General features: G+C 44.4%; 1 protein-coding gene across 4 annotated transcripts in view; it reads left to right on the forward strand.

Moving 5' to 3' along the window:
* Positions 1-18,334, forward strand: part of IKZF3 (IKAROS family zinc finger 3) — a 79,444-nt gene extending 61,110 nt beyond the window's left edge. For 2 of the 4 annotated variants that reach the window (XM_010960466.3, XM_074342899.1), the window contains 2 exons: positions 2,098-2,214; positions 11,915-18,334. In XM_010960466.3, the coding sequence (XP_010958768.1) occupies positions 2,098-2,214; positions 11,915-12,618 (821 nt within the window). In that variant the 3' untranslated portion in view covers positions 12,619-18,334. Of the gene's footprint in view, positions 1-762; positions 1,967-2,097; positions 2,215-11,914 lie in introns of those variants that run through there. The other 2 variants (XM_074342900.1, XM_010960468.3) reach the window with 2 other exon arrangements.
* Positions 18,335-21,095: the final 2,761 nt, after the last annotated feature.

Below are 21,095 nucleotides of genomic sequence, written 5' to 3' on the forward strand. Positions count from 1 at the left end.
ATAGTATTGTTATAGCTTAAACTGGAGGTTGAGATTTATTTCTTCAGAGCATAGAGTTATTTTTGATAAACTCACAAGGTCTCAGTCATATGGTCATTATCACCATCCTCTTCCTTATTTTTGGAGCCGGATTTCATTTTATTCTTGAATTTTCAAAACCCTGAGCTTTATAATTTATTGTGTAATGACTGGCAAGGAGTTAAAAAAAAAAAACAGAACCAAAAACATGCCAATAATAAATTGAAAAATATTTAATACTTTGAATTCTCTTTTCTTGATTTGACTTTGGTTCTCTCACCCTGGTCATACTTGACAGTCTTGCCTTTGAGGTCTTCCTCTCTCTTTCATTGACTGCAGAGGTGGTCAGTTTTCTTCTCTCTGGGCGTGTCCATTTGTGGTTCTGCATGTCTGAGAGACCATAGAACTTGTGACATTATTTCTGTATGTTAGAATCTCTTCACACAGCAAACTCTTCAACTACAGAATGAGCACTGACAATTCCTAAATCTGGGTATATATTTGGGGGGAAAAAATTCCATTCTGCAATCACCAACTTACTTTTTCACTCTAGTCCCTTAAACTGATTTCAGTTTCTTCTTCCTTAGAGACATTAGGAATGTACAGATGCAACATTTTAGTCTGGACCTCTTGAAATGTTTATGATAAAACAGAGGGAAATGTTTGTAGCATCACAACATGTTTGCTTAGGGCAGGGGTAAGCAAAACTAGGACCCTAAGGCCAAATGCTGTCATGGCCTCTATGTACACAGGGGGTTTGACATTTTTAAAGGTAGTGGGTCAAGGGAAAAACCAAAGAATATGGAAAAGAGACTACATGTGTCTCACAAAGTTCAAAATACTTACTAAGGTTTAAAATACTTACTATTTGGCCCTTTATAGGAAAAAGTTGACTGATCCCTAGCTTGGGCTAGTATCACGTGTTAAAATTTAAAGCCTTGTATTTAGAAAAGCTGGTATCTCTTTGAACTTCAGACATAAATTATTATTGGGGACTGCCTGCTGTACTAAATTGTACTGTATTTATTCCAATTTACTGTTTAGTTGATTCAATGTTGGCACTATTTGTATATTCTTCTAGTGGTTCTCAATTCTGGCTGCATCTTAGAATCATCTGGAGAGCTTTAAAAATACTACTGCCCAGGCCCCTCCACCAGAGATCCTGATTTAATTGATCTGAAGAGGGGCCTGGGCATAGGTGGCTGTAGGCTCTGCAGGTGGTTCCTAATGTTCAGGCAGGTCTGAGAACCACAGCCCTGCACCACTTAAAGGTCTGTTTGTGGACTGACAATTAGACCATATTCTTAGGCAGTTTTTATTCACATTTTTCATTAGAAATATAATAAAGATGCATGATACAAATTGCTCTTTAATTTCAAGACAGAAGTGTTGCTCAGGGAAATTTTAACTGAGACAGTTTTGAAATGTGAAGAGCATATGAAACAGATAATGCAGAGCCCAGAGGAATAGAACTGAAGAGATAGGAACTGAAAGGAGCATGCTGGAAAAAAAAAAAAAAGAAAAAGAAAAAAACCACTCAGAATTTCAATACACAAATCACTGAGTAGATTTCTTGCTGTCTGGGTAAGTGTATCTATTTTCAAAAGTGCTATTAACATAAACAGAGCAGTAAATCTGGGGCACCATACTTTTTTTTTTTTCAAAGTTGTTAAGAAGAATTATATCAGTCTGCAGGTGTCACACGCAGTTACTCAGAATCAGAAAGAAAGCTGATCGGGGGTTAGAAGATCTCCATCTATCTATCTTTTTGCAACCAACCACGTCCAGGCTGTTTATTTAATACTTCCTCTTGCTAATGAAGGTACTGGTTGGGGATGGGTCGGGCTTTCCCATGTCAGCATAAGGCTGCAAGATTTGAATGTGCCCTGGTGCTGGCTTCACTGACCACAGCAGGTACCCCAGGCAAGGCTCTGAGCAGTAATAACAGGTAACAACAGAATGTGCCTCAGACTTCTGATATGTTTCCTTCCAGTTTATTTCTTTTTCTCCCCATTTACCAACGTGTTCTTTTCCCTCTTCTTTTTTTTTTTTTTTTTTTTTTTTGTTTTTCCAAACCAGCAAGTGCGGAGGCAAGACACATCAAAGCAGAGATGGGAAGTGAAAGAGCTCTCGTTCTGGACAGATTAGCAAGCAATGTGGCAAAACGAAAAAGCTCGATGCCTCAGAAATTCATTGGTAAGAATACAACCCTTTTTCCTGCTGTTGTTAGCAGATAGTTTGAATGAGATAACATAGGATGCTTACTACACAGACCCTTCCTAGTTTAATCTCTGTTTTAAAAAAAGGTAATTGATTTTCCACAGTACACTTCTATTCTTCAGGATTCATTTTGATAACTAGAGCAAATAGAATAAAGTATTTTAACTAAAGAATCTTAACTACTGCAGATGGAAGTATTTGGTATCCAATTTCCTAAATGGGGTTGGTGTTAAAAATGCTGTTCCTTCCTCTTATTCTGAATGACATATGTTGCGTGAGAGAATTTATGCAATTTACACCAGTAAGATGTTCGAGATAGCATTTTTGTAATCTTTTGTAATTATATTTTACAAGTTGGTTCCTTTATCATGCTCAACCTTTTTTCATGCTCTAAAACGTTTTACTCTATTTTCTTAAATTTGATTGAGAATTGGTTTTAAAAGAAATTGGTTAGGAAAACAGATTTCAATAACAAGGTTTGATTTAATCTTTTGTCTCACTGGAGTTAATTTTTATGCCATTGGTTTTCACATTGTCAAAAAATACAGCAAGAAAGAGATGGCTAAGAAATAATTATGTCCATTAAAGTGTTCGGACTGCCAAATGGCAGAAATATTTTGCTGAACTCTGCCAGATGTTTACATAAATGTGACTATGATATTTAAAATAGATTTGATTTTGTGAAGTAGGCAGCTGAATTGAACGTATTGGTTTTACTATAAACTGAAAGTCGGTGATATTGAACAAAAATAGTTATCACACGAAAATAGACCTCCCTCAACACCAGTATTTTAGAAACCTGTCAATCTGTTTTTCCAAAGCTACTTGCTGCTGCTGTTGTTTTCTTATTTCAGTCCTTTTGTGTCCTTTTACAGATATTAAGTGTCTGCCTGGTTTTTAAATATGGTTAAATTTTTTTCTGGTCTAGGTGATTTTAAAATTCTGGTCTAGTTAATTTTTTAATTTTATGTGAGTTACAGAGATATACTGAAAGAACTCATGCATTTCAAAACTACCTAGCTTGGTATTTATGCTTACTTATTTTATTTTGAATCGCTGAGAAGTTTTTGTATCCTTTTAGTCACTTTAAAAATAAATTGTGTCAGACTGGAACATTGTGCTGTGCACCAGAAATTGACACATTGTAACTGACTATACTTCAATTAAAAAAAAAGAATAAATTGTGTCAGACTAAAGTTGGTGCATTTCAGTTTAGAGAGACCCCCCTTCCTCCTTACGGTCCTCCCTCTCCTTGGTGAGAAATGTCAGGGGGTATGTAGTGACTTCCATCTGGAGTTTAGGCACAGTGGACCAGTTGTGATTCCAAGAAATTGTTTTAAAATATTGCTCATGTATCTTTTGAGCTTTTCTTATATGAAGAGGTTCTGGCTGGAGTACAAAAGGAAGCTTGGATTGCTATTCTCTACCATGAATGTAATTTAATTTGGGGGACATTTTGACTCTAGAAATAGCTGCAGCTGATGTGGGGAGGAACATGGGGAGAAATGGACAAGAAAAAAAAAGTAAGGTGACTTAATTTCAATCCAGTTACGGTCAACACATGTTGGTCTAAGAAAACTAAAATATGAGAGAAGATACCTAGTTCACGTAGTTGCCCTAAACCTGTCATGGAGCTGAAGACTTACTTAATATAATAAAAGTTGCTTTGGTATTTTCATGGATTTAGAAACACAGTCTCATACGTCCAAGTCCATGCCATTTTGCTTATTGCATCAGGGATCCGTTCCGTTTGTTTGTTACCATTGCGACCAGAGGATTTTCACGCCTCCATTTCTAGACTAGATGCCGAGCTTGTAGGTGCTGCTTTCTCTCATCTTCTGAACCGTCACGTTCTCTCTGTGATGGAATCAGGAAACCCAGCAGAGTTCGTTACTGATTTGAGCTGAGGCAGCAACATCAGGACTGCAGGACCCTGAAGCTGGGGGAATATATATATATATATATTTTTTTTTTTTTTAATTGTGGTAAAGTACAGTAGGAAGAGCACTGGATTAGAGGCCAAAAGACCCAGGTTCTGACTCCAGTCATTTCTTAACCGTGTGTATTTAGGCAAATCACATAACCTTTCTGGGCCTCTGTTTACTCATCTGTGAAATGAGGAGACCAAACAGGTGATGAAGTGATCGAGAAAGTCCCTCCCAGCTCCATTATTCCACAAGTCTGTGAGAGGAATTAGACAAGCAGCAATTATGAGCATCACTTTTGGTGTATAAGCCCATATGAATAACTTCAGATAACTTTTTTCTCAAGGTTGTACAGATATGGTATTTTTATAATATAAACCATATCATATGTTTTAGGGTTTTTTTTTTTTTTAGGAATATGTCATCAAATCTGAGAATCTATAAAACAGCTGCATTAGTTCAACATTGATATATTTTACTTGGGGCATTACCACTTATTCATTCGCTCCTTCATCCATGTATTTATCAGGCAAATGGTTCTGGAGCTCCTGCCATATACGTGATATTCTGGTTCCTAAGCACTGTTCTAATCTCCTAGCATGAGCTTATACCCTGAGCCTTTTTTTTTTTTAAAGTACAAGAAACCTCTTGAATCATTTAATGGAATCAGCCTTTTTGATAGAAAATAATACTACCAATGGGGAGAAAAGGAACACTATGACAGTGTGCAGATGACACGTGAGATGAAGTGATATCAAACATATGGGGCTAAGGTTTTCCCTCCGTCTCTTCTCTTGCCTCTGTTTCCTCTCCAAGGTGCCATTTTCTGAAAAGATTCAGCTGCTAGGGAAATGGCAATGGGTAAAGTGTGGAGGAAGACTGAGTCACTCTCTTTAATCCTTACTAACAGTTGCACAGGACTCAGACCAACCTTGGCTTCCCTGATCTCTTGAACTGTGAAGGGAAAGGGGAAATGATACCGTCAGGTCAGCCTGCTACTTTCCTAGCAGGGTAGAGGAAATTCCCAGTAGACGGCGTATTTCATCTATTAGAGATGAACTGAGGAAGAGGGAGGGATTGGATTAAGTCTGAATGCATAGAAACACAAAAACATAGTCAGAGTAAAATTAAACTGCCCAAGTAGGAGAAAAATCCCAATTCCCTATTCCCCGAGAGATTTTGTATTGCTTTCTGTCAAATGGGAAATAAATTGACACATATCCTTTAGAAATCAGCAACTTTACATCATCAAAATAATTCTTAGTTGTTCTTTCCAAAGGACAAGAAGACCTTACTTTTAGCACCTAACCCCTTTAGGAGTTGTCCTTTCTCTGAATCTTATTCTCCTGTTGCCAGTTGCTTGACTGTACTTCTAACTAGGCCATCTTCAAATACTTGGCTCAAAATAGAGGCCAGATTTCTCTCCTGGAGGGAGGAGGAAAATGACTACATTTCTGCATATTTCTTCTTCTGATTTTCATTCTTTCTCCAGAAACAGATGTGTTATTCAGACCGAAGTGGTTACCATAGCATCTCCCTATTTTTTTTTTATTTCATGTATTACTTTATTTCATGTATTACTTTATTAAAGGAAGTTTTCATGTTGCAAAGAACATGAAAAAAGATCTCACTCACCCTGGGTAAACACGTTAGTGAGGTTTTGACACTTCAGCAAACACTGTCGTTTCTCCCTGTGAACTAACTAATGAGAAATTGTCTGCTTTGGTTAACAGAGCGACAGGAAGCAGTTTTAATACCTATTTCTAAAAGCAAAAAGTATCTTCTCCCACCCCTTCCCAAAGGGCTCAAATCCCTAATCCTATAAGCATCCAAAGTCATAGCATTTTAGAACTTGAAGGGATATTAGGAACCACCCAGTGAAGTTCTTTTAAGGGGGCTGGGAAGGACGGAGGGGTGCAGCTAGTGACAGCAGGACCAGACCCGGGTCCTCAAAAGTGCTACAGTGCAAGGCTGTCCTGCCCCAGGAGGTCACCCAGAGCAGTGCTTGTCCTGTGTGCTCCCCAGGAGACTTTGGATAGGGAGGAGCTGGTCATTGGAAGCTGGTGGAAGAAAAATCCTTGAGGAGGGCAGTCATTCTCTCTTCAGGGTGTGTTTTCTTGAGAAAAGAACTGTGGTGACTACATCAGGACAGCTGACTATCAAATAGCACTTCATGGTATCTCACAGAGGACAAAGGCTTCTGCAGCCACAGAATGTGGGCTCCAGCTCAGTTTTCCTCACCGCCACCCCCACAGCTCTATTCTCTCCTTTCTGCTTCTCGTTCTGTGGCTTCCTACCCTCCTCTTTCCTCCTCCTGGAAGAGGTGTTAGCCACTTTAGTCTCATTTAGATTGAGATCAGAGCCATTGTCATCATCAGATATTCCATTTGCCCTACTTACCTGCCCCTTTTTTTTGCAGGGGTTGGGGAGATATATGTGCTTGGAGTAAGAGTAAGCGATGGTATACATGGGACACTGTACGGAGGTAGCCGCAGACACATTTAAGTGACCTGAAGAAACTTAAATAAAACCCAGATAAGTCACATTACCCCCTCATGATGACCATAACTTCGGCACTGTGTTCTTTTTCTAATGTTCAAATCATTTCCCCCCATCTTCAAAAAAACCTTTCAATGGCTCCTCATTGGAATAAAACCCAAACCTCCCAGGCGTTCTGAGCCTTTCACAATCTGTCTCTAAGTTATCTTTTTTAAATGTATCATTTCAGCCAACTAATCTTTTAATTCAGCGGCGATGAACTACTCCCACTGCTATGTAATGATTCTTTCCGTGCTCACTGTCTGGAATGCCCTCCCTCCCATCTGCCCTTAAACCTGCCCGTGGTCTGCATTCCCAAACTCGCCCGAGTTCTCTCTCTTCCCTGGTCTCCCTCTGCACTCAAGGCGAGTTTAACAGTGTGCTTTTTGTGATATAGATATGTAACTGTCCACCACCATCACTTGCACCGCCTTAGATCACAAGGAGACTTTAGAGGAAACAATAGATTAATATTTGTCCCATGTTACGTGGCATATTTGAGACGTGCTCTGTATTTTTCTCTCTCCACTCCCTTGGCTACTCTATACTTTGTTCCACCACGTAGTATTAAGGATACTGATTTGTAATGAAATTTTGTAAATGCTGCATCTCCTATTGGACTGCAGTTATGTTTGTATTCTTCAAAGCACCTAACATGGTGTGAGGCAAATAATAATAATAGATCTACCACCCACTTACTGAGTGCTTACACATGCCAGGTACTCTGTTAAGCACTTTATGGACATCACAACAACTCTGCGCATCCTATTTCTTGACTGCATGGTGCTGGTCCATATGGAACGAAGCATAGTTGCTTTTCTATTGCTTATGGGAGCCATCCCGGCAGAGAATCTGAAGTCACAGCTGGCGGTGGGATTGTGCAGCTGTGGGCAAGGTAGCAGCCAGGAGGCAGCAGTTAATGCTCAAACACATACTGAGTATGTAGACCCTTGGATCACATCCTGGTTCTCTGTTGACCAACTGAGCAATCTTGGCAAGCGAATCAACCCGTTTGTACTTTAGGTTCTTCATGTGACGAAGAGATGAGAATTCATCTCGGATAAAATGAGACAATACGCAATGTACCTAAGACAGCACTGGGTATATAGTAGGGACTCAATATATAGTGGCTCTTCTTCTTAGTGTTATGTGTAAGGCACAGTGCTGGGTGCTGTGAAGTACAGGAGTAAACAGATCAGGGTGGTGGATCTTGTCCGTCGACCCTGAAGGCAGAGGTCTGAATCCACGCACTCAGGTAAATTCTGTTTTAGCTCTAGGCTGTGATTCTGTGCTTTCAAGTTGGCACTTAGAAACCAACAACCATGTATGCCCTTCCCACATTGTAACAATTCAGGGCAGGCAGTTGCTCAGTTTAGAGTCACCAAAGCCTAGAGAGTAGGGATTGACACCTTTAAAAGGAATCCCAGGTAGGGAACAGCCCAACCAGGCAGCCGTGGTTTCTAAACTTAAGACTTGCTGTTGCCATGTGTATCTGCATTGGAAGAAAACCTCTAATTCAGCCCGGAGCTGCGATCATTAATCATTCAAAGGTGTGGTACGATTTTGACTCGAAACTGGACCAGAGTCTCCGTGCAGGTTTGGGAGCAGTTACACTCTTGTGGTTTGACTAACCTTTTTTATGAGTGTGTTACTAAAGAAACGTGAGCTGTTGGCTTTTCAATTACTGTAGCTTACCCCTCCTGAGTTTCATACACATTGAGTCATCGTGTCTACAGGTGACTGATAATCATCTGCACTACTCAAGTTACCGTAACTCAGAGATGAGGGGATCTGATGAGTGCACTTGTGCGCACGTGAAGATCTGAGGCTCTCCCAGCTTCCTAACAATGAACAATGGTCTGCGTTAACCACAGAACTCAGTCACATATTTCCACTCATCCAGGGGTTTATTTTCCTCTCCCTGTTTTGCCCCTTACAACTTCAGCACTCAGCTGTTTTCTGACATGTGCTGCAGGTGGTACAGACAATGAAATTGGAGGCCTAGTTAAGTAAAGCACACTCTTGGGAGAAAGGATAAAAGCAGGGTTTGTGATGTGCCTGCCCCACCCCGGAAACTTTCTGGAGCCTCTCTGTTAGGTGAAAAGATAAAAAGATTCCCAGGGCCCCCCAGTATCTGGGGACCCCAGTAGAGCTAGCCACACTGGAAGATCATCAGTAAACTTGAAAAGGCCAGGAAGCCAAAGTTCATCACTTCAGTGTTGCTTTCAGGGGGCTGAGTATTTGTGACTTTAGCTGGCTTTCATGTTCTCAGTCTCATTCTTCCAAAGAGCTCTGATCCAAGATCTACTCAAGCTGGAAGCTGAAAAGAAGAACCATTTTTACTGAGTTGCCAAGGCACAATGATTTTCTTTGGGTATTTTTTTCTCCCAGGTGTCTGTCTGGAAACCATCAGTTTGGCCTTAAGGTAGTGGGGACGCAGACAGTTTCGTCTGATTAGATTAGATCTTTTAGCTGGTCTTTCTGGCTCCACTTTCTCACTGTTCTGATCCATCTTATACATTGCTGTTACATTAATATCCTGAAAATAACATTTTGACCACCGGCCTCTCTTGCTCAACGGCCTGTCGTGATTTGCCATTTGTCCAAATCTAAACCCTGCGGTTGGTCATTCAGAAGGCCCGTCCTTGGTCCTACCACGTGTTATCTTTCTTCAATACCTCCCAAAATGTTGGATGCCAAGTGCCAGGAGGTTCGCAGGGCATTTGAAAACCCTGATCTACACGGCAAGAAAGTTATTTTCTTTTTAGTTCTCTTACAATCTCCCTGATTATACCAAGGAGAAAGATTTAGACTTAATTAGATGATAATTGTCTTCAACATAAGTCGCACACTTGGGAATCTGTTTTTAGCAAAGAGAGAGGGGATCTTTGTTTCCAGGTACTTAACAGTATGTGATCAAAGTGCAATAAATTGCCGTGTTTCGTTGTCTTTTTTTTTCATAGTTACCTTCTGTTTGTGGCAAGTGATTCTGGTTTTCCATTTATGTTAGTGATATAAAGTTTCCTTAAAAAACAAGTTTCTTTTAGCAAAAAAGAAAGAAAATGTGAGGGGGTAGGGTATAGCTCAGCAGTAGAGAGTGTGCTCAGCATGCATGAGGTCCTGGGTTCAATCTCCCATTACCTCCATTAAATAAATAAACCTAATGATCTCCTGCCCACTCAAAAAAAAAAAAAAAAAAACCACACAAACAAAAAGTAATAAAAGAAAAAAATTAAGAAAGAAAAAAAGAAAATGCGAGCTGATTCAAACAAAATAAAAAACCCGAACATTTACCAAAGTGCTTTCTAGGTGCCGGGCACTGTTCTCAGCGCTCAGTTGACGTAGATACAATAATTACCCCCATTTGACATGACCACACGGAGCCAGGCTAAGTAAGTTGCCCAGGGTCACACAACTAGTAATGAGACAGCGTGAAATCCACACCGTCTGACTCTAGAGCTCACGCTCTCGGCTACCACATCACCGTGGGGTGTGAGTACTGCAGAACGTGAAGGGTAAGTGAAGTTTGAGAACTGCTTTATCCCACACGTCCTGATACAGCTGGAGCCAGACTCGCCTACTCCTCCCTGCTCTCGTCCTGGCTTGTCCCGCTCTCCGGGCTTCATTCACGCTCATCCCTCAATTAGGGTGTCTCTCCTGCCTCTCTGAAAATCTACACCCTACCAGCTCATCAAGACTCTTCTCATTTTCCACGAACGCTTGCCCTTCCCCAAGTACTCCTGAATTTTTTTTTTTTTTTTTGCATTCACTTAACATTTAACTATACATTTGGTACCAAACCGCCCTGTCCTTGCCTTATAATTCTTTTACAGAAGACATGTTACCCACCAGCTTAAATACCTCAAACATGGCATTCAGAATAAAATCAAAAGCTTCCATAGAGCAAGACAGCCCTTTCACAACTTTTAACATTTACTTTTCTCCAATTCCATGTATCCAGGTCTTATTTCTCTCCCCTTTGGATTGGAGAGGCCTCAAGAACAGAAACTTGGCTCTTCCAGTCCTTCCTGTTTTCTTGTGTTTTTTCATCCCTGGACTCTTTACTGTATGGCAGTGACAAGTCTGGGAATCACAACATGCCTAGGAAATGTTAGAGAGGAGAGGATTTGGTTCAGCAGATCTCTCAGAATTCAGCATCTACGGAGTGGAAAAGCATCAGGAGTAACCGTAGCCTCACTTCCACCCCCTGCCACGTCTTCCCCGCTTTCTCTTGCCCCTTCCAGCCACTCCCCATTGCGCACACCTGCCCTCGCTGCAGACCCCGCTCCTGCCTGCCCTGTGGCCAGAGAGCCTCTGTTTTCTAACACACAACACCCACACGCCCTGAAGGTGGCTAAACTCTGTTTTCAAAATTTCTCAGCAGTTTGACATGAGAACTAGGAGAGGGTGACCACAAATAAATTTTTCAGTTAAATGTGAGATAAGCCCTAATGATCACCTATGCATCAATGATACATCTTTTCAAGCAAAAGAAGAATAACACCCTTTGTGAAGAGGACAAAGATCATCGTGCTCTTTCATCGAGAAAGCCTTTCTAAAAACCCTCTACACGTGAAACCCTTTTATTTAAATTTCAGTCAGGATGGTGACTGATGTGTTTGGGGGGAGTGGTAAGTTGGAGTGGTAAGTTGGAGTCCCCTATTTTTTCTGCCTCTGCAGCTATTTGAAAAGCTGCCGAGGCCAGTGGCTGAGCATCCCCAGGTTTTGCAGCACTTCTGGCCCCCGGCTCCCTAGTATTACAAGCAGAAAGTAACCAGCAGGCTAAGAGTTTGGGAAATGATTGTCTTAAGAGTTCAGAACAGCAGAGGTGCGGAGGTCCCCATGCTCCTGCACGCTGGTAGCTCCCCTGCCTGCTCCAAGCCCCCTCCTGGTGTCCTCTCGTTTCCTTTCTCTCCAGAGTTCCCTTCTGACATGAGCAGTGGGAACAGCTCCTGTGGTAGCCTCACTTTAATGACATCTCTCACTCTCCCTTTTGTCTGCTGGCTTAAGTTATTGTGACCATCCAGACGTGTGCCGTCAAGCACTGCCCCCTGAGCCGTTAGCACCGTAACGGAACCTGGGTTCGGCCTGGGCTGGGTCTTCCTTAGCAGGCCACTTGTCCTTCCTGTCTTTTCATGGACCCTGGAAAATAATCGTACAAACTGTCTGCCTTTGTGCCGTTCCTTCGTCACTCTTTGTCTCCCTTGTTCTAGGTGAGAAGCGCCACTGCTTTGACGTCAGCTACAACCCCAGCTATATGTACGAGAAAGAGAATGAGATGATGCAGACCCGAATGATGGACCAGGCCATCAACAACGCCATCAGCTATCTCGGTGCCGAAGCCCTGCGTCCCTTAGTCCAGACACCGCCTGCTCCCACCTCGGAGATGGTCCCAGTTATCAGTAGCATGTATCCCATAGCTCTTACCCGAGCCGAGATGCCAAATGGTGCCCCCCAGGACCTGGAAAAGAAGAACGTCCACCTGCCAGAGAAGAGCCTGCCTTCTGAAAGAGGCCTCTCCCCTAACAACAGTGGCCATGACTCCACGGACACTGACAGCAACCACGAGGAACGCCAGAATCACATCTACCAGCAAAATCACATGGTCCCTCCCCGGGTCCGCAATGGGATGCCACTTCTGAAGGAGGTCCCCCGCTCTTATGAACTCCTCAAGCCCCCACCCATCTGCCCAAGAGACTCCATCAAAGTGATCAACAAAGAAGGGGACGTGATGGATGTGTACCGGTGTGACCACTGTCGAGTCCTCTTCCTGGATTACGTGATGTTCACGATTCACATGGGTTGCCACGGCTTTCGTGACCCTTTCGAGTGTAACATGTGTGGATATCGAAGCCACGACCGCTATGAGTTCTCGTCCCACATAGCCAGAGGAGAACACAGAGCCATGCTGAAGTGAACACCAGGCCCACAGGTGACGCACGCCTGAGCAGTCAACAGCATTTTTAAAAACTGATAATACCCCAACCTAACAAATCACTCTCAAAACAAACTCAGTTCCAAACCCCTTTCCATACCATTTTTTAGCATCCAAAGGGTCTCATTCACAGGGGCAACAGAGAACGGCTGTCCCCATTCAGAAGTTGTTTGCAGATATAACACGTTGCTACTTTTGTGAAACCTTCGTTCTCCCATCAGGCACTGGAATTTTATGATGTTTAAAAGCCAATGAAGTATTTGGTCATTATCTTTTGCAGCAATAGAACAGGCCTCCTTTGGAGTTTGCTGCCAACTGGAAGAGTCCCCTGGTTGTGCTGCATGAGACATTTCTTCTGAGCTACATCAGCCATATGTGGAAAAGCCTTTTTGTCACATGCTGTGGTCCACAGAGAAGAGCTGGCCAGCAGGCCTTGCTGGGAAGACTTGCCCTTCTGCACTTCACAAGGCTGAAGGGTTAGGATATAATTTCCCCACCTCAAATGACAGTCTAACAGTAAGGAAAAGAAAAGCCATAAAATAGGTTACCAGTAACCAACCCCCAGTCTCCAAGCATCAGATCCACTTAGCATACAAGCAAAAAAAAAAAAAAAAATCATCTGACATAAGACTTCTACTCTTTATCCTCTCATCTCCAATTAAAACCTGCTCTGAGTCAAAGCATTCATGGAGAGGAGAAACTCCGTATCAGAAGAACCAATGGTTTACATACAGACCATCACTGGAACCCCAGGAGGTTGTCCACTAGGGGTGATGGCATCCATTTCTGATGATCAAGATTGGCAGGCGTGGTTCTGGGGGGTGGGGGTGGGGGTGGGGGAGAAGATTTAGCAGCAGCACCTAGGATGGAAGAGAGGCAGGAACCACCACCTGAAAGCATTTCATCTCCTTCATGGAGTATTGCTGCACAAACCCAAAGCAAACTTGCCAACAATTTTTTTGACAAAAAAACCCCCCAAAAAACAAAAAAACAAAGAATCCAAAAAGTATGACTTCATTTTCCCTTCCCCACAGGAAAGGAATCAGGGACAGATGCCATGATCAGAGCTGAGCCTCAGGATGGGGTGAGGAGGGGAGCACCCCTGCTGCCAGGTTCTCCTTGGTCAGGCAGATTGGGGTCCCACCCTCCCCCCATTTTGAGTGGAGCTGTTGTGTTCCATAAAGATTCCTGAAAGTCTGACCTTGGTTCTGCAGATGCGTCAGCCATCTTCATCATTAATTATGGGAGACATGCTATCAAGGAAAAGGGTTATGATAATTGTAAAATTAGCACTGGAATAGGAGTCATGAAATCTGTTCGCCAATTCCATATTTGCCACTAATTAGCCAAATAAATTGGGGCAGATGACTTAACTCTTAAAATTAAGTTTTCTCAACCATAGAATTAAGACTTGGATTGAGATGTTCTCTAAGGTCCTTTCCAGCTTTAAATTTACATGATTCTGCAGTAACCACAATTATTTTTTTTTAAACCTCTTAATGTAAGGATATTAAGCAGAAGAGGATGTATATGAATATGTGTTTCGCATTGCTTTGGTGTGAAAAGGGTAGTATTGTTAAGTTTTTCCTTTAACCACTGAGTTGTGAGTGTGAGGAGGATGGTGCGGAGGAACAAAAAACAGGAAGGTATTTTGATCTTGCCCCAAAGTGTACACACAAACGGGCACCTGCAGCTGCTTGCCAAAGCCCTTTCTTCTTCTTCTTCTTCTTTCCTTTTAAAGAAGTCATGTTAGGGAAAATAAATTCTGCTTCCAGGGACAACTTCATGGAACCTATTTACAAATGAAGAGTCAGCTGTGTGCACATTTCTACCAGAGCCAAGAATTCCGAATTCCTGGTAGATTAGCGTTGCATGTATCTGCCTTGATATTTCGAAAGGGCTTATGCATTAGGCTCGAACTCAACTTGTTTATGTGCTGCCAGTAATTAAAACGTTCCACCTCAGACTGCACAAATGGCTTAGCCTTCTTTGTAGCGTGGCGTCTGTCTCAGGAAAAAAAGACTTTGTGAAATTCCATGGCAACGGTCCCAACATGTTTGAGATTTCAGCGAAAAGACTAGACGTATTTCGGTGTGTAGTCTCCAGTACATCACTGTATTTCCGTAATCCTGGACTACGGCTACACCAGGTTGCTTATACCCATTGTGAAAGAGGAGCTGCTCATTATATTCTTGAAATAGCACACATCCTGTTGACTCTTCAGGGGACAAAAGAGAATTTGGAAGCAAGGATTAGTAGGAGAGAAAGCTAGGGGAAGCGAGCACTTCCACCGGATTAGTGGGAAAGTCTTTAATGAAGAGACCAACTTCTGCACCTTAAGATAGCGAAACTGAGGCCTATCCCACGAACCTGGGGACTCTGTGTAGACATGACCTTCATCTTCCCTGTGACTCATGGATTTTCCGAATGATTTCCATTCTTGAGGTCAGTTTTCTGAGTGGGGTCGACCATTCACACAGGCTGCACTTTCCTTGTAGCGTTCTGAGCCTAGACTGGGACACACCAAGTCCAGAGAAAACCTGTTTCTGGAAACTCGACATTCTTAAGTCTTAAAATTGAACCAGCTGGTTTGTCGTGGTTACCACCATACAGGTAAACACATACTCCTGCAGGCACTCCTGATCCTACTTAATGCCTTTCCTTTGCTGAGGGTGGGAAAGAAGGTGAAGGAGAATCTTAGCAAGAGGCCCAGAGAGAAGGGTGGGGTAAGAGTCACATCTGACCCTGCTGGACGGCGAGGTCCTGGGGCAGCTTCAGATAGCACATCTCCTTTCTTCACCAGAGTCCTGAGGAGCATAAGCCTGGTAGGTCTTCTCTCTCCATTTCCCACCAACCCTCTTACTTGCCAGGCCTCCCACCACACACCCAAGAGGCTGAAATCTGAGGAACGATCAAACCCATTAAAAGTTTCCTTACATCCAGGATGGCAGACTCGGGGTGAGGGTGGAAAAGGATGAGACCTGGCTCCCCTGATGTTCCTTATCGCTCTCCGAGGTGTCGCCTAGATGTTTCCTCCTGGCAGAGAACTAAATAGAAGTGTCTCCCCATTACCCTCTACCACCACCACCAGGGGGAAAAAAGATATTAATAAGTCCACCAGTCTACAGATCCTTTAAGTCATTCTCCCAAAAAGATATTAGCCTGGATACAGATAAGCTAGCTAATCTCATGCCCCGTTACCCATTCTGGGCTGTTCCTGACCCAGCTTCTGATTTTGTCAGTGACAAAATGTCTCACCTTTTAAATGCAGGGCTTAACATTTTGCCAGGCCTAGGTGTAACATGACCCCTGATTTCTTTTGCAAAGAGAAAGGTTTAAAAACACAAAGTCATGCTCAGTCGAAACATTATGTTATTAACAAATCTCACATCCATGTAGCTTTTTCCAGGTAGCCTCTGTATCACCATTCTTATTCTCCTCCCCTGTTTTGTTTGTTTGTTTGTTTGTTTGGTTTGTTTTGTTTTTTCTTTTTACCCCCTGCTAAATGTGAGGTTTAGAATGTTTTCAGAGAACAAAAGCAGTACTTCTGATATATATCCCAGGCCACACAGTAAGACTGTAATGGAAATGCTGAATGTTTAATGTGTAAAGTCCTAACTTTAAAATGTACCCTCCTGAGACCAGGAATGTTGGTCTCTAGTGGAGATCTGGAAACTCCGGGATACTCAAGTTTTCAGTCGTCATGAGTCCAAGCTCTTCCAAAAAAGACTCAGAATTAGGAGTTGGGAACTCAAGAAGAGAAAAGAAAGTGGAGTGATGAAAATTTTGTCCTAGAAAATAGAATCAGACTGTGCAGAAGAAGATAAGAGATAACAGTGATCTCTCTTATCTTTTAAAGAATGAGGAGCTATTTTTGTTCTCAGACAGAAAGTATAGTTCAGAGAATCTCTATAGGCAGAGGTCAGAAAAGCAGAATGATTTGGGGTTTCAGTGCCTGTAAAGAGGACAATTTTGACCTGAAACCACATGCTACACTTGGCCATCCCTGGGAGAGGACTCTGTTCTCTAAACCTAACAGACTGAACAATTTTGAGAATGATCAGTGAACTCAGGGTTGGAGACTGTGGACTTGGAAGAGCCTAGAAGAGAGATGTATGCTTTCATCTTGTGTGAGCTCACAGCACAAGACTGTACGTCTGTTTCCCCAAGCTGTGTACAGCCTGTGCCACACTGTGTCATCAGCATGAGAAACAGGTCGTTGCACTTTGAAGAAGCTGGATGCAAGTTTCCTCTGAATATTACAATAGTGGACTATCTTATCCACTGATATTGAGTAGTTATTTGAAACTGGAATGTTAATATTTTGATTAAAAAAAATGTAAGGACATAACAATATCTACCTCTCAAGGATGTTGTGAGGTTTTATGTAATTTTGTCTAGTGGGTAATGTTACTTTGTTTGTGTGGGGTAGGGTGGGGCGGATTATGTTGGATGGTTGCAAAATTTTCACTATATGTCCTGTATCTGGATTTAAAGACATGGAAAATATTCAAAGACCAGACTAGGACCATAATAGTAATTCCCTTGCCAGTGGAGGCAACTGACCTCTAACACACAGTTTCCTTCATGTTGTTTTAATGCCTAAGAGTAAAGACTGTGCTGAACCTTAGAACCAATGTATGTGTTACCCACATGCTACAGATACTTCATGGCTTTGCAGCCAGGGAAGTAGATTAGCTTTCCTCCCTCAGCATCTTAGGAGTCCTCGACTATTAATTCTCCAAGCAACTTAGAGTTTCTTCAAACTGCCCTCGCTGTCCATCTCTCCATCCACCTCAGTCTAGAAAGCCCGGGGAGCAGTCCCACGATGCCACCCACCTTCTCCCAAGTTCACACCACCCATCTGCGGGGCCTCCTTCATAGTGTGAACGTAGGTTCAGCTTTGCTTCTTCCTCTCCTAAAGACTGAGAACAAACATTTTAACATGTCAGGAAAATGGGGCAGCCTTGAAAGTGACTGATCCCATTGCCAATGACTCATTTATTCAAGGACTTCTCCACGTTAGCAGACAAGGCCCTTTTCGGTGGGCCTGCTCCTGTGGGTTCACAGAAACCAAATGACTGTGGGTTGCAAAGAATTAGCAGGTCATTTGAAAAGCAGACATCCCTTCACCCAGACTGTGGTTTTGCATGCTCAAGTTCTCAGTCTGTGAGCTTTGGTGAGGGATCATTTTGGCTACTGGAAAAACCATAGCTTATTTTTAATTTCTGCTTGCCAAAGCCACCACACGTGTGGTCTGTGGATGACCCTTGTCTGCAGAATGATGAGGCGGGGGAGGGGTGGGGAAGGGACGGTGGTTTGGGGCTCAGGGCAGCCTTCCCACCAGGAGTGAGGGAGGGAGACCTTGCTGAGTGGTTTTGACACAGGCTGTGCCCACAGCACTCTCATCTGGGTTTCTCAGAAATGCCCTCTCTGCTCAGCAATGACCTTCCCTCTTGACTCCTCTCACGTTTTACCTGGAGTCTAGCCGCTTGGAACCCTGTAAGGTGCCCTCCTCCTCTGTAAAGACTATGTAAAGAATCAGCTTCTGAAACGTAGCAATGCTAACCTTGCCAGAACCCTAACGAGTACATCCCTGCGTCAAAGACCACCCTGCTGATAGTTTTCAAGTTTTCTATCAATGTTTGATTTTTATCCTGAAAAATAAAAAAAAAAAGTACTGGTGTGTTTAAAATTAGTCATTGTGCCTGCCTCTCATTTTGTTGTTACCGCTGTCAGAAAATGGAAGGGTTTAGTTCTGCCCCCAGGAACATTTTTCTTAATTCAGCCCCTCTATTTTGTAAAGTTCCAATGCCCAGCTAAATGGAATTATCATCAAAATAAAACATCAAAAATAAAACCTGATGCCTGGCTGAGCCCGCTACTGGCATCCTGCTGCTGGCCCCCCTGTCCCCATGGTGGGGTCCCAGGTGCACTGATTAGTTCACTAATGGGACCCAAGGGGTCCTGGGGATACGGTGCCTCCCCAAATACCACCCCACCTGCCCTCCCAGCAAGGATTCTTCCTAAAAGATAGGCAAGTCCTGATTTTTCCATCTCTGGGGTCTCAGAAACATCTCCCCTGGGAAACTCAACTTGCAGTTGAACTCAGCCACACTGAAACATAGTCTGCAGGTACTCGGAGGCCCAACTCTAAGGTCTAGGACTGGAGAGAGTCCTAGGAGGATGGCCCAGGGATAATGCGGCTCTCTTCCTGGCTAGATATCCTCTGTTCTCTCTCAGAAAAGGTCAGAAAAGCTTCTGAGAGCCTCCCCTCAGCCTCACCCAGAACACCTTCCCCTCCTCCGGGGTACAGGCAAGAGGAAGCCATTTCTGAAGTTTTAGGATTGGCTGACCTGGGCCAGGCTGGTGGCGGCTTTCGCAGGCTCTGTGTTCAGCACCATCTCCCTCGCTTCAGCACCACCAGACTGTCCTGAGGCTCTCCAGCCGGCTTTCCAGTCTCAACACTAAGGGTAGGGGGAGAGGAATGTCATTGCAGCCTGCCTTTGTATTGGAACATGAAATACATTCCAAAAACGGCCCCTCGGTGGCTGATTTTCAGCCTTGGAGAGGATGGTATGTGGCCTTCCCCATCCTCACTTCCTTCCTAAAGCAGAAACAGCTCAGGGAGAAAAGAGAGAGGCAAGGAGACTCCCCCTTTGTCCAGGAGGATGCTCTACAGCTGGCTGGCGCTGGCACAGGGGCCGGGGCTAAATGGACCTCCTTCCAGCCTGAGGATCCTTTACTAATTCTTGGGAACTAAGTTGATGCTTTAGAAGGTGGTGGGCCTGGCAGGTGGAGGGGGGACCACCCCACACCTGCACCCTCCCCCTCCCCCATCACTCAACACAACCAGACCATTCACCCACCTGCAGGCAACTGCCACCCGAGGGCAGACAGGGGGACAAGGACCTAGCTCCCTTCCCTCCCTCCCACTCCCTAGGATCCAGAGTCTGGGAAGAGTGGAGGTGAGAATTCTGGGAAGGCCAGGAACTGAGTGATGGTGGAGGAGCTCTTGCAGTCAAGACCTGACACCAGGTCAAGCTGCAGAGCATTCCCGGTCAGACAGTTGTTTGCATAAAAGCCAAAAGCCACTGCACCTGGGGTGGGGAGGCCCTCTGGGGAGGTACTCCCTGGCTCAGGGGAGAGGGGGGAAGGAAGGTGTCATGGAAAGTCCCTGAAGGACACGGGGTGTTGAATTTGCTGCGGTTTTGTTTTTAACTCTGTCTTGACCTGTGAAGTAGGCAGCTGCCTCCCTTCCCCCCAAATAACAGAACTTCCCCCAGAATAACATGAACAGAACCAAGGAAAGAGCCTGCAGTGGAAAGAATGGAGGTTAGAGGGCCTGCGGGTGATGTAAATTGCCCCCCTTCCCCAGGACTGAGGGGGCAGGAAGCCCCAGAGCAGTCTTTTCCCATCACCTCGCCTCCCCCCTCAACCCCACCTCCAGGCCCCCTGGCCCAGAAGAGCTGCCTAGTCAAATAAACCACAGCCCTGGGGCGGCTGGTGGATGGGAACTAGGGGGGCAGAAGCCACCTCACCCCCAGGCTGGTCCTTCCATTGCCTCAATTCCCATGCTATGCCCCCCCGCCGGAATCACAGTCTCAGCACCTCCACCTCCCTCTCATTCACAAACCCTCACTGCCCTCCCCTAGATTCCTAGGGGTGTGTGTGTGTATGTGTGTTGGGGGAAAGCAGGCAGAGTCAGTGGATCCAGCAGAGCTCGAAGTCTCAGTAAAGCAAATGACGGCCTAATGCAGGCTCCAACTGAGCATTTGGACTCCTGGGTTCCTATCCTAGCCCTGCTGGTGACCCTGGGTACTTTGCTTTCCCTCGCTGGGCCTTGATTTACCCCTGGAGTCAGGGATCTCTGAAGTACTTTCCAACAGAGACTCAGCCTGGCTCCAGCCAGGCTCTTCCCATAATCCCGAGACAAGAACAGGAGAGGAAGAAGGTCCTATTCCCCCTTCCTTCTTTCCCCATCAAACTCGGGCACTGGGAGGAAGGAGAGGCGCTGGAGCCATGGTGATGGCGGCCTATGATTTTCCCAAGTGGTCATAGAAAGCTGTTCTATGAAATTCCCATCCTGACCCACAAGGTGGGGGTGGGGACAGGGAGGTGACAGTGGAATAGTGGGAAACTCTGAATATGGGCAGTGAGGTTGAGTCTGAACCCCGGGCCCCTGTCGGCTCTCAGGACTTCCTCTTAACTCTTGGTGGACCCAGTGACCAGATTCCCAGGTTGGGGCGCCTGGGAGAGGAAAGCGAAGGCCAGGCGGAGGGGGGAAGGGGTGCGGTGCGGTGCGAGGTGGGAGTTGAGGGGGGTGTGAGGGGAGGGGCAGCTGCACTTCTGAGAAACAGCTCGGCGTCTGAGCAGCCCGCAGCCTAACCCCCTGCCTGCGGCTTCACAGCTCGCTCCTCCTGCCGCCCACGCCGCTCGGGGCCTCTCCGGGGGTCGAC

The sequence above is a fragment of the Camelus bactrianus genome, chromosome 16 (assembly GCF_048773025.1).
Source record: "Camelus bactrianus isolate YW-2024 breed Bactrian camel chromosome 16, ASM4877302v1, whole genome shotgun sequence".
NCBI lineage: Eukaryota > Metazoa > Chordata > Mammalia > Artiodactyla > Camelidae > Camelus > Camelus bactrianus.